Below are 13946 nucleotides of genomic sequence, written 5' to 3'. Positions count from 1 at the left end.
CCAATAACCCTTTAAAAAGGTCATAGATGCTAGCAGCGGAGGAACAGACTGCCGGGATCCGACATAGCTGGATGCCACCGTGCACTGCCGAACCCCCATACACTGTATTGGGATCCAGCGGTAATCCAACCACTTTCCAGCATTTATGCCAACTTTCGGCCGGACAAAAAAATTTTGTGTGTAGTATTTTTTGTCCAGCTGAAAGCTGGCATCTACACCGGACAGTGTGACCAGATTACAGTGCCGGCGATCACAACGCAGATGTGAACCCAGCCTAAGGGCCTGATTACACGGGCAGATAGAGCAGACGATTGACGAGAGGGAAGCGTCCACTTCCGTCAATCGCCTGCTTGCTGGAGAAGGAGATCGCTGCCATTACATGCAGCGATCTCCTCCTCAGTATAGGGATAAGTGATCACTAATGTATCGCTCGTCCCTATACTTTCTCATTGTTTGCCGGCAGTAGAGCGCCTATTATATGGTGCGATCTGCCGCCGGCTAACCAGGATTTTTAAACAGGTTAAAAGATCTGGATTACCCGACGAACGAGCGTTTGCTCATTCATTGGGTGATCGTCGGCAGTATTACACTGACAGATGATCGCTAACGAGCGTTCGTACAAACGCTTCTTAGTGATCATCTTAACGATACTCTGCCTGTGTAATAGGGCCTTAAGGGTCGGCCGGGCCCGTATTGCATCCCGCAAACAGCAATTCACTTGAATGGGTTCACAATCCGGAAGGTGCATAACGTAATAAAAAAAAATAAAAAAAAGGAACTTGTTCTAATTTTTGCGGTGCAGGTGGATCATGGACCGATCCAACTTGAATGGGACTGCATTCGTCTGTAGCAGCCACACAGATGATGCGGTCCCCAATGCACGGAAAAGGCGGCACACATTTGTGCGCACGATCCCCAAGCCACATTCTTATCAGCAAGATAAGGACTCATCTATAATGAGTATTTATAAAGGTCAGAGATAAGGAGCCATAGCTGAGTAAAACGACAGATCCTGCTGCTACATAAACTCAAGGCTGTACAGAGAAAGGGGCTCAACATTTTTAATAAGGACCAATTGAAAAAAAGATTTTTAGCTCAAAATGAGTACAATGCAATAATAAAATAAAACTACCACTAAAAGGTGTACATAGGCCTCTGTGCTGGTCTAACGTTCATATGTGCCTACATTGCTGAGAACAAGTTTGGAGTTTAAATATAAGCAGATGAGCCTCTAGGTGCAACAGGGGCGTTGCCGTTACACCGAGAGGCTCCACTTTCTCTGCAACTGCGGAGCCCTTTCCACTTTAATAGACAGGGCCAGGCAGTGTAAATGTTCCCATGCAACAGGTCAGCCAGTTTCACAGGTACAAATCTGCTGACAGATGCCCTTTAAGGAGCCTGGAAAAGCAGGGCGATACCCCCCTGGGTTTGCTGGACCAGATGCGTCCTCACCCAGCTTTCCTATATATGTACAGCTGAATAGAATTCTTAAAGGAACTTACCAGAAGCCGATGACTCATACAAGAGCACAGCAGGATAGCAAAACCTGCATTCATACAGGAGCAAAGTAAGGGCCCCCTTCCCCAGCTCTAAATATTACATTAACAAAGTTCTCTGTGCTGAGGAGGGGGAGGGGTGATGATACGGCGGGGGCTCTCAGCACAAAGAAATACAAAGTAACAAAAAAAGATTCTAAAGAATCCGACATGTAACAATAAGCAGCTGAGGAGCAAAATGTATCAAAGGAGAATTAACCAGCGGGAGAAGCGGCAAAAGATGAGCAGCAGCAGCAGCATAAGAAGAGGATCTGGGCAGAATACAGAGGCTTATCTGGGATCCATGCAGGAACAGACTCATCGCCACCTTTGGGTCCCGGCTACCCCCCCCCGCCCCCAGCTTTTTGGCCCTGCTTCATTAGGGCACAGCTACGTTCAGCGACTCCAGCTAAGCTGCATTGTCTATTGGATTCTGAGCTAGTCTAAAATCAGATTTTTGTGTAATCAGACTACTGCACTGACCTATGCTTTATACTGCAGCACTGCTTCTTCAAAGTGGCTGCTTTGCATTAACAGAAGTTAGCACATGGAGAGCCGATTACTGCTACAGGATGATAATAAACTAAAGGCAATTAAGCCCCCCAGTAAGACAGAGGGACCCCCAATAAAGAGGGGGTGGGGCACAACCAATATCATATAGGTTACAACTCCCATAGAAGTTGCTAAACTTTCTAGGCTCCTGGCCCCGAACCTCCTTAAAGGGGTTTTCCAAAATTCTGAAATTGAGGTTTACTTTTTCTCCCTAGAAACAGCGCCGCTCCGGTGCACATGTTGTGGCTGGTATTGCAGCTACATCCAATTAAACTGACAGCTCCTGATAGAGTGATGCATAAAGCGCTACACATCCAGGAAGATTTCTTTAGAGAAGATCTAAAGTCAGCTCTGTGGGTCGTCACCCAGGGAAGACTGCTGAACAGAATGAGGTGACAGGAGAGACGCATGATCACGACTCACCATTACTGCGATTCCTGTGAACATCACAGCGGAGAGGAACTGCCATACCCTGAAATGAAAACAGATTCCAAATCACTTCATGGAAATATATTACTAAGTTATTCTTCCCCACCCCTTGAAAAGTACAATTAAAGTAGTAGCTTATGCAAAGAGCATTCTAGCCACCAGGTGGCAGTATTGAGTTTGCAAAAGAAAGAGTCAATTCTGGATTACAAAATATTAGTAAATTTTTGGCAAACTGAAAGCTACAGCCTGCATTTAGAGCCTTAGGGAACCTAGGATTCTGATAAAGCTGCTCCCAGTATGCTCCGTGCTGGTGACATGCTGGAATTTGTAGTAAGACTTCAGCTGAATTCCCACAGGGCGCCTATTGTTATCAGAGACTGCGCATCATTTCTGGGCTCTGCAAATAACTTCAAGATGAAGATAAATCTATCCTGTAACGCGACATAACATCAGTCTGGAGAGGAGCCTCCGCCAGCCCTTACATAATAGATCAGAGGGCTTTCAAAATTATTTGAATTGGGTATAAATAGCACCAATTTCATTTTTTATCTAAACCCGCGAGTGACGTGCGCACAATAGACGGTCTTCCTACAGATCTCCGTGATCTTCATAAACTACTTTGAAATGCTGCATAGATTAATCCTCGCTTGTGTCATTACAGGGGTTGTCAAGCTTAGGAAAAACAAATTTTAAAAAAATTATCACTTTTTTTTTTGGGGGGGGGGGGTTGGTTGGCAAACCTCCTCCTGGCTAAACTTGGAAAAGGAAAGCATTCTTATCTGATCTGCTCCCTGCCGCTGGGTCACGGCTCCTTAGCTGCCTTGCTCAGGTCCCTCGCTGCCATCATTGGCTTTGATGTTGCTGCAGCCAATCACTGCGTCATATCATTTGGTCACGTGATGCAAGGGGAGCAGGTCATTGGCTGTACCGGCCTTTTTATACTTGCAGCAGAGAGATCCGCCAGAACTGCTTGCCGGCAAAACGTAGGCCAACTGATGGCATTTGTAATACTGATCAGGATCATGATCAGTCTTAAAAATGCATTGAAATGCCGGATCAGTCTTTCCGGTGCCATCCGGCAAAACGGATCCCGCATTTACTTTTTTCACCTACAGTTTTCTCTTTTGCCTGATCAATCAAAAAGACTGAACTGAAGACATCCTGATGCATCCTGTATGGAATGCCCTCCATTCAGAATGCATGGGGATATGCCTGATCAGTTCTTTTCCGGTATAGAGCCCCTAGGACGGAACTCTGTGCCGGAAAAGAAAACCTCTAGTGTGAAAGTACCCTAATGCTGCATGTGCCGAGTCCTCCAGAGTGACCTGTTCTTTGTAGCCCTTTTCTACTCTGGCTAACACGTAAAGGTCTTGAATGTCCCCATAACACTTTTTTATTTATTTATTTTTTAACAATCTCCCCTCCTGTCCAAATCTGGAAAGTAGCCTTACATGGTCATTCTACTGATTTCAATGGGGACTGTGTAATACCTGATGTGACCAGTGGTGGCACTGCAGGGAAACTGAACACCTACTACCAGGTTCCTCTGCAGGTTCCAGCTGATCGCTGAAGAGCTCAGCAGAGGGACGCTGGGTGATCAGCTTATCACAGAGGGACCTTTTTAACAAAGTGGACAATTCCTTTAAGATTTAAAACAGAATGTGTCACCCATTTCTAACAGCTCCAGTGGCAACAAGAAAGCAAAATATCAAAGTCCAAATAGACAGTGAACCAGCAGCGAGTGCTGGGAATTATGAGCTCAGATATGCCAACCAAACCTAGATCTGACTCACCATCAAGCTAATCAAAACGTTTGTGTGACAACTGTTGTGGTCACATTACAGCTGTGGCCCAGCTTTTCTAGGACCCTGATCGGCCTCTTTCATTAGTTACATAGAGACCTCAGCAGGTTCTCACCTTAGACCTATAGGTTCCCGTACGGCAAATTTTATTTCATTCCCTAGAACTTGGCTGATCTGTGGACAAAAGATAAGAGAGAGTTAAATTTCCATCCGATGAGAAGGACGACAATGAGGTCAATTGTTTGCGGCACTCGGCACAGAAGGCTCGGCATGATCGCTATCTGAGCGCCCAGATTATCAGCCTCGTCAGCCACTTACCTATCAAGCACCACAACGATTTTAATCACCACTCTGAAAAGCCGCGGCCGCCGAGCGCAGGAAGCTGCCGCTTAATCTTAACGCAAAGGAGTTTTTTTCAGAGGCAGCGCGAAATAAATACTTAATGCAGGAATTACAAGCTTGCCAGGGCACTTACAGGAATACCGGGTGGGGGAGGGGAAGGGGCGAAGCGGCGCCCGCATGCCTTAAGGGGTTAAGAAAGATGCCAGTGATGGGATTAGTTCCGACAGCGTCTGATGCGATCCAGAGAAAGAAGGCAGCGTGGAGAAGAGCGAGAGAAAACTTAAATGGAAGAGTGCCACCGGAGCAGAAAATCTGTCCTGCAGCGATGGTCTAGAGAGAGGTAGAGCAAGGGGTGACTGGCGACGAAGAGACATAATGTAGAGCAAGGGGTGAGGGGCAGCACCCAGGATAGCGTAAGCCAGCTATGGCGGTAAACAGCTGAAAGGAGTTATAAAAGAGTCACAGAATAAACTTGGCATCGACAGCAGCTTAAAGGGGAACACCACGTTCTTGCTCATGGGCCAAGTGTGAACAGATGTACACCAATTCCGAACTCGGATTCGGTTCCAAGTGGAACCCGAGTTCGGGAAATGTTTTTTTACAGTAGAAATTAATTTATGAAGTTATTACCTGAAGTCTCATGAGACTTTGCGAAGCAATAACTTCGGCTCATCGGAGCCAATACATTCTAATACTGTACAGAGCTCCTGCTCCGTACAGTATTGGAACAAAGTTTTATGCGAATCGACTTCATCCAAAGTCTAATCGCTCATCTCTAATTATAGCATTTAATAATTCATCCTAACGAGGCACATGATGTTTAATCGTTAGACAGATGGAATAATATCATTCCTTTATGATCACTGAGTAAATGGGAGTTATCAGGATGAGTCTAGCTTGTAAGTAGTCAAAAGGGGCGGAGCTCAGTTTTTCTAGCCCCCGGACTGTCACATTGGGGCTATTTTATGGGGGCAGTCCCAGTGATGTCACCTCTTTCAAGTTGAACTATCGTCTCAGGTCATTTTTCAGATTTAGCTGCCATTTGTGTGTACATGAGGAACAGCACTATTTCTGGCCATCATAGGATTTGTGTCAGCATTTTTTAAGAAGTTTTTCCCTCTGCAAACTGTTTTTATTTTTATTTTTCTGAGCTAGTGGGTAGAGACTAGCTAGAATTATGTCTGCCCATAAACTACACATGGAGAAACAGGAGATCCTATATCCTTCTATGTAATCTGTTCCTTCAGTGAGCAGGCAGCCCCTCTTGATTGAAGATGAACCCGAGAGTTAGTGAAGAGTAGAGGGAGCAGGAGAGAAGCATCTTTCTCTGATTAGATATACAGGTCCTTCTAAAAAAATTTGCATATTGTGATAAAGTTCATTATTTTCTGTAATGTGCTGATAAACAATAGACTTTCATATATTTTAGATTCATTACACACAACTGAAGTAGTTCAAGCCTTTTATTGTTTTAATATTGATGATTTTGGCATACAGCTCATGAAAACCCAAATTTCCTATCTAAAAAAATTAGCATATTTCATCCGACCAATAAAAGAAAAGTGTTTTTAATACAAAAAAAGTCAACCTTCAAATAATTATGTTCAGTTCTGCACTCAATACTTGGTGGGGAATCCTTTTGCAGAAATGACTGCTTCAATGCGGCGTGGCATGGAGGCCATCAGCCTGTGGCACTGCTGAGGTGTTATGGAGGCCCAGGAGGCTTCAATGCGGCGTGGCATGGACGCAATCAGCCTGTGGCACTGCTGAGGTGTTATGGAGGCCCAGGAGGCTTCAATGCGGCGTGGCATGGACGCAATCAGCCTGTGGCACTGCTGAGGTGTTATGGAGGCCCAGGATGCTGCGATAGCGGCCTTAAGCTCATCCAGAGTGTTGGGTCTTGCGTCTCTCAACTTTCTCTTCCCAATATCCCACAGATTCTCTATGGGGTTCAGGTCAGGAGAGTTGGCAGGCCAATTGAGCACAGTAATACCATGGCCAGTAAACCATTTACCAGTGGTGTTGGCACTGTGAGCAGGTGCCAGGTCGTGCTGAAAAATGAAATCTTCATCTCCATCTCCATAAAGCTTTTCAGCAGATGGAAGCATGAAGTGCTCCAAAATCTCCTGATAGCGGCTGCATTGCCCCTGCCCTTGATAAAACACAGTGGACCAACACCAGCAGCTGACATGGCACCCCAGACCATCACTGACTTTGGGGACTTGACACTGGACTTCAGGCATTTTGGCATTTCCCTCTCCCCAGTCTTCCTCCAGACTCTGGCACCTTGATGTCCGAATGACATGCAACAGTCCAGTGCTGCTTCTCTGTAGTCCAGGTCAGGCGCTTCTGCCGCTGTTTCTGGGGAATGCGGCACCTGTAGCCCATTTCCTGCACACGCCTGTACACGGGGGCTCTGGATGTTTCTACTCCAGACTCAGTCCACTGCTTCCGCAGGTCCCCCAAGGTCTGGAATCGGTCCTTCTCCACAATCTTCCTCAGGGTCCGGTCACCTCTTCTCGTTGTGCAGCGTTTTCTGCCACACTTTTTCCTTCCCACAGACTTCCCACTGAGGGGCCTTGATACAGCACTCTGGGAACAGCCTATTCCTTCAGACATTTATTTCTGTGTCTTACCCTCTTGCTTGAGGGGTCAATGATGGCCTTCTGGACAGCAGTCAGGTCGGCAGTCTTACCCATGATTGTGGTTTTGAGTAATGAACCCGGCTGGGAGTTTTTAAAAGCCTCAGGAATCTTTTGCAGGTGGTTAGAGTTAATTAGTTGATTCAGATGATTAGGTTAATAGCTCGTTTAGAGAACCTTTTCATGATATGCTAATTTTTTGAGATAGGAATTTTGGGTTTTCATGAGCTGTAGCCAAAATCATCAATATTAAAACAATAAAAGGCTTGAACTACTTCAGTTGTGTGTAATGAATCTAAAATATATGAAAGTCTAATGTTTATCAGTACATTACAGAAAATAATGAACTTTATCACAATATGCTAATTTTTTTAGAAGGACCTGTATATGCAAAGTATCTTACAATCACTTGTTATATTCATTTATGAAAAAAATAAATGGAAATCGCTCTTTAAATGTTAGGTCACCGATTCCCATAAAGTGAGCACTCACCTTAGACCTGTGCACCTCCCCGTCGTCATCCTCCCCTCCCACACCGAGGATCTTGCGCGTCTTCAGTCGGCTCACAAGATCGGTCTGACTATGTTTTTTCATTAGCGGCGGCGGCGATTTGGTCGCCATCGTGATGCCTCTCTCTGTCTCTTTTCAACCAGCAGCAAGTCCTGAGGATGCAGAAGGTCACAGGAGGTCAGAGCATGGTTATTGGGAATATTCATTATGTTCAACATAAAACTGTGTAATTCTATTAATCCAGCATTCGACGCTCAGGACGTCCTGCTAATCCGGCATGCAGCACAAATAATCCTTCTCCTAGACCAGGCATGCTCAACCTGCGGCCCTCCAGCTGTTGCAAAACTACAACTCCCAGCATGCCCGAACAGCCTACAGCTATCAGCAGGGCATTGTGGGAGTTGTAGTTTTACAACAGCTGGAGGGCCGTAGGTTGAGCATGCATGTCCTAGACCAGTGACGTCACTTTCATCGGTCACGTGGCCTAGGCACAGCTCTGTCCCATGCAAGTGAATGAGGTTGAGCTGCAGTACCCAGCACAGCCCCAGTCCAATGGATGGCGCTGCGCTTGGCAAGCTGTCCAGCTGCTCTAGGGGGCCCCCCCATGTGTCGGACCCCTACCTATCAAATACTGATGAACTATCCCGAGGATAGTATTAAAAACATTTGGAAAATTACTTTAAAAGGAATCGCTCAGTAAATATTCTGAGGAATGAACGGCCGGAGCAGATTTTGGCTTCTTGAGCCATCACATGAAATTAGCAGATAAACTACTTCTCAAAGCTGAGGGTTTGCCACAATTGCATTCTGTTTGTGGACCAGTCTGATACAATGTATCAAAGCAGGTACTGAAAAAACTCAGGACACTAGAGGCCTGTGCTGCTGAGGTGTTTTGCCCTCGGAGGATTGTGTAGACTGGATTCAACTGTTACAAATACTCAGCTGTGAGAAGTATTAGGTCAGGTGCCTTGCCTTGCGGGGGATGGGGGTTATGGGGATTGTACATTAGGGTTACCTATACCTTGGCTTTATGGACAGCATCTAAGTGGCTGCCAAATTCAACATGGATTCACTCCGTCAGCTTCCACAAAAACAGAAAGCGAATTGTGCAGAGAGACAGTCGGAGGATTCCTGCATCTGATGTCAGAGCGCCTGCCTGCACCAGTGACTGCTAGGGAAATACTGGGAGCACTGGGATTCCCAGCCTCAGCCACCACAGGGAAGAGTTGTGGATATCCATCAGTGCATACGGGATTACTGTACCAGTAGTCAGACCTCCAATATAGCAGTGAGGCAGGAGGCACAGGGGGTCTCGGAGGTGCTCTGTATAGATGCCGCCTCCTATGCGAGTAATACATGCCATATACCTGTATCATTAGGCAGAGGCTCCAACATATTGGTTTACACAGCTTTTCAAGATTTCTAAATGTCAAATTTGCCTAATTATGCAGCAATGTATGTGATAAAGTTACACATACTTGCCATTCAGAAGTCCAGGAAAGTTGGGTGATGACCTCTGTGGAACCTGTAATGGCAGCCACACTGGTAGGGACCCAGATTTGCCTTAGTCCTGAATAGCAAATATGCCTAAACAAGAACTGTAGGCGATCCTCTGCAGGGGAGAGGAGTTTCCATTCAGGAGTCTGGGAAAGCTGTGTGATATCCCTTGTTGAAGGCTGGCCATACTGGTCGTCACCCAGCTCTTCCAGATTCCATAACGTCAAATCTGCCCAACCGTCCAGAAGTGTAGATTGCATCGCTATATTACTAGGCAACATTCTGGGTTCTGGGAAAGCTTGGTGGCAACCCCGGCTGAACCTGTAATGGCAGTCACATTGCTTTCACTTATATCGGACTTCTGAATGGCAGTGACATGCACATCTACAATTCATCACTGTGTAAAGAGGCAGAACTCGCCATTCAGGATTCTGGGAAAGCTGGGTGATAACCCCTGTTGAAGCTGTAAGGACTCATATTGGTCGTGTCCCAGACTCCAGATCTCCCTAATGGTACAGAAGCATAGGATGTATCACTGTATATGTAGGCAGGGTTACCAATCAGGAGTCTGGGAAAGCTGGGTGATGATTGCTACCGGAGCCGTCTTGGTTGCTACCCATCTCCCTAAAACTCCAGAATGCCACATGTGTCTAGTGATGGAGGACCGAGTAACTAGACAGATTCGCCATTCAGAAGTCTGGGAAAGCTGGGTGACCAGGGTAGCGGGCCCAGCACTCCTCAATCACTCGTGAAGTGACCTACAATTAGTAACACAGATAGCGGAACATTTGGCCGCCAGACCCTGGAGCCCGTCACTGCCGATGAGAACCTGGTAAACAGAGGGGCGGATGGGAATCTAAAAATATTAACACCACGGAGAAGCGTAAATGACTGCCCACTGGCGACGCGTGCCAAGAACGCTGGGCACAATGCATTCCTACAGGCGACACTTCTTTTCAAGTCGAATTCAAGCCATTTTGCTGAATGTAAAAGTTACATCATGTCTCATACTCTAGTCACACCAAGACCTGCCTTCAAATCTCTGCCGGGCCGCTCCTACTTGAGTGCAGTGCTTTTTATTTTAGAGATCAAAGGATGGTTAGGTGAAGACAAGTCAAGGTGACTTTTTAATGCAGCTCTGGATGTGACTAGAGTACAAATTCCAGATTTTATAGGAACTGGAAGCAACTGAACACTAATGTTATTGTCAGCGTTCGGTCAGTGATGTCCATCGGTGACTGAGCCACAACCAGGTGCGGCTCTAAAACACAGGACAGGAGCAGATCTTTCCCTTATACCTTACGTCTGTGGAGGCTCCAGTCCTGGTTTTGGCTCACAATCACCGACGTGTGAATGAGGCATTAGGGTCTGTTCACACACGCAGTGGATTAAACACAAACGGTGGGGCAGAGTCTGATAAACACTGGGATTCCTTGTTCAAGAACAGAATGCAATTTCAGTATAGACCGACTCATAGAAAACAATACATAAAAAAAAAACAAAAAAAAAAAAACAGGGGACTGGGGAGAGTATAACACTTAAAAATACAATGATCTATGCCAACCGGGGTCAGTGGAAGGCTGGTAAGACCACCCCTATAGGCAATGTCACCCAGCGTAATTAAACAGGTCGTTAACTATGTGCCCCCGTGACGCTGGTCCGGCTTCATCTCTACACGACTCCTAACCACACGCATTAATGGGCACGTGCGCTGCGTGTGTAAGAGGACTGTGCTGAATGCCTTAATTAGTCCCCCCGCCATGCTCAGTCTTTTGCCCTCGGAATAAACTGCATAATTAGGCGGCATGCCACGGCTCGCTCGCCTCCACATAGCTAGGGCGGGCCAGCAGTTGGCATGGTCCTGCACAAAAGCACGCTGGCAGCGGACCCGGTAGGAAGGATGGCAGTTACTTTGCATCAATGCCCGTTTAATAAGAGCCAGCAAAGGCTTAGTAACGCCGAGTGCCCACAGGGTAAGGGGCGCCGCGCAGTGCAAGTCTCTCCTGTTCTTTATTCCAGGCAGTTTACTAATACACTGTACAAAACTGCCCCTGTGTGAGGTTTGTACTCGTGGGCATTCCCAATCACAGACCTTGAAGGCATATCACTAGAATATGCCATCAATGTCAGAGGTGGGACCTGCACCCATCTTCCGATCCGGCCCCTGAAGTGAAGGGAGAGCATCTGGGCACTAGTTTGATCTTTTCTGGCAGTCCCATAGCGATGAAAGATGCGCACCGCACAAGCACGGAAACGCGCCATTGGGACTTCTGAAAGTAGCCTCGCGCACTCCCGCAGCAGTGAATGCATGCATCCGCTGTGAGCTCTGCTTCACTTCAGGGCCCCCCGTTCTGGGGATAGGTGCTGGTCCCACCTCTGGGATACACATGGATGGCATATCCTACGATGTCTGAGATGGGAATAACCCTTTAAAGGGAATATGAACATCAGAGGGGGGGGGGGGGTTGATGCCCCCGATAAGGGCCCACACTGAGCCAGGAAATCTATGGTTGCTCTGGCAGACTAAATCTTTAGGCCTCATGCACACGACCGTTGTTGTGTCCCGTGTCCGTTGTTCTGTTTTCCGTGATTTTCTGCGGACCCATCGACTTTCAATGGGTCCGTGGAAAACTCGGCTAATGCACCGTTTGTCATCCGCATCCGTGATCCGTGTTTCCAGTCCGTAAAAAAAATATGACCTGTCCTATTTTTTTCACGGACAACGGTTCGCGGACCCATTCAAGTCAATGGGTCCGTGAAAAAACACGGAGGCACACAAGATTGTCATCCGCGTCCATTTTGTTTCTATCATTTGCACGGCAAACTTGACTTAGATTTTTTTTTACTTTCCTTCATGTCTGGAGATCCTTCAAAAATAAAGGAAGACACACGGAAACAAAAACGGACACGGAACCCCTTTGAGGACACTGTCGTGTGCATAAGGCCTTCTCAGAATGGCCGCTGCAGGACAAATACCAGGCAGACGAGGGGCAGGACCCGGGGCTGATCAGCTGATGAGCCCCGCACCCCCATTTTGAAAGGAGCAGCAGACTTGTGATCTAAAGCCCTGGACTCCGGTCCGATACATTTTCTTGGCATCGACAGATTGTAGCAAACCCTCAAGACAGAGAGAAGGATTCGAGCCAATGATATGTTTAGGGTTTCCTAGACTGGATCCAAATGTAGCAAACTCTCAGCTGTGAGAAGTATTAGGCTAACTTTCACACTTGCGTTTTCTTTTCCGGTATTGAGTTCCATCCTAGGGGCTCAATACTGGAAAAAAAACTGATCAGTTTTATCCTAATGCATTCTGAATGGAGAGCAATCAGTTCAGTCCCTCTTATGTTTCTTGGATGGAGAAAATACCGCAGCATGCAGCAGTTTTCTCTCCGGCCCAAAATACTGAACACTTGCCGGAATGCCGGATCCGGCATTAATTTACATTAAAGTGTATTAGTGCCGGATCCAGCATTAAGTGTTCCGGCAAAACGGATCCCGCTTTCCGGTCTGCGCATGCATTTAAAATGCCCCAAAAAATGAATACCAGATTAATTTTTCCAGGATGACACCAGAGAGACGGATCCGGTATTTCAATGCATTTTTCATCAGTTTGCTGGAATCCTCTGCCGCAAGTGTGAAAGTAGCCTTAGGTCTCAGCACGTTTCCACTTTACTATAAAATGATCCCATACAAGCTCTGTAAATCCAATCCTAGGAAAGCTGGGTGGCCAATCAAGCTAGCACCAATACAAGGTACATTGTATATCCAGCAGCAATACAGAAAGGGGGGGCATAACTTTATAACTACTCGGTACACCGAGTGTTCAGGAGTCTGGGAAAGCTGGGTGACAAAATCTTGCTGCCATTACAAATGCAAAAGAGGTTTACCACACAGATGGGAAGAACCCGGAACATTTGCGGTTTCCTATTTCGGAGTTCTATTAGCCCCATATAACAAATGGAAATACCATTTCCAGCTGCTGCAGAACCTCTTTCTGACAAGGCAATAATCATGTCGATCTCTGACCTCTCTGCTTAATCAACGATGAGTAAAACCCTTAGTTCCTAATTAGAAAGAGGTTCTGCAGCAGCTGGGGTAGGCATCATTCAGCGCCTAGGTTCTACTGCAGAAAGTCTTTCTGAAAAGTACCTGGGAGGTTCCCTTTTTCTTCTCACTGAGGTTCTGCAGCAGCTGGGGCCACAAGATGTTTAATAAATGCCTCAGCTGTGGAAGGACCTCTTAGGCCTCATGCACACGACCGTTTCTTTTTAAAGGTCCGCAAAAACGGGGTCCGTAGGTCCGTGACTGTTTTTTCGTCCGTGGGTCTTCCTTGATTATTGGAGGATCCACGGACATGAAAAATGAAAAAAAAAAATATCTAAGTCAAGTTTGCCATTGAAATGATAGGAAAAAACAGACACGGATCACAGACACGGATCACGGACGCGGATAACAATCTTGTGTGCATCCGTGTTTTTTCACGGACCCATTGACTTGAATGGGTCAGTGAACCGTTGGCCGTGAAAAAAATAGGACAGGTCATATTTTTTTTCACGGCCAGGAAACACGGATCACGGATGCGGCTGCCAAACGGTGCATTTTCCGATTTTTACACGGACCCATTGAAAGTCAATGGG

General features: G+C 46.5%; 1 protein-coding gene across 7 annotated transcripts in view; it reads right to left on the bottom strand.

Moving 5' to 3' along the window:
• Window positions 1-13946, bottom strand: part of TP53I11 (tumor protein p53 inducible protein 11) — a 47004-nt gene that overhangs the window by 3876 nt on the left and 29182 nt on the right. For all 7 annotated transcript variants that reach the window (XM_044271055.1, XM_044271051.1, XM_044271053.1 and 4 more), the window contains 3 exons: window positions 7795-7964; window positions 4434-4492; window positions 2511-2559 (listed from right to left, as the gene is read on the bottom strand). In XM_044271055.1, the coding sequence (XP_044126990.1) occupies window positions 2511-2559; window positions 4434-4492; window positions 7795-7923 (237 nt within the window). In that variant the 5' untranslated portion in view covers window positions 7924-7964. The remainder of the gene's footprint in view (window positions 1-2510; window positions 2560-4433; window positions 4493-7794; window positions 7965-13946) is intronic.

The sequence above is a fragment of the Bufo gargarizans genome, chromosome 10, assembly GCF_014858855.1.
Source record: "Bufo gargarizans isolate SCDJY-AF-19 chromosome 10, ASM1485885v1, whole genome shotgun sequence".
In the NCBI taxonomy this organism is placed as follows: domain Eukaryota; kingdom Metazoa; phylum Chordata; class Amphibia; order Anura; family Bufonidae; genus Bufo; species Bufo gargarizans.
The sequence above is the reverse complement of the archived record's forward strand: the minus strand, read 5'-3'. Positions and strand labels throughout refer to the sequence as shown.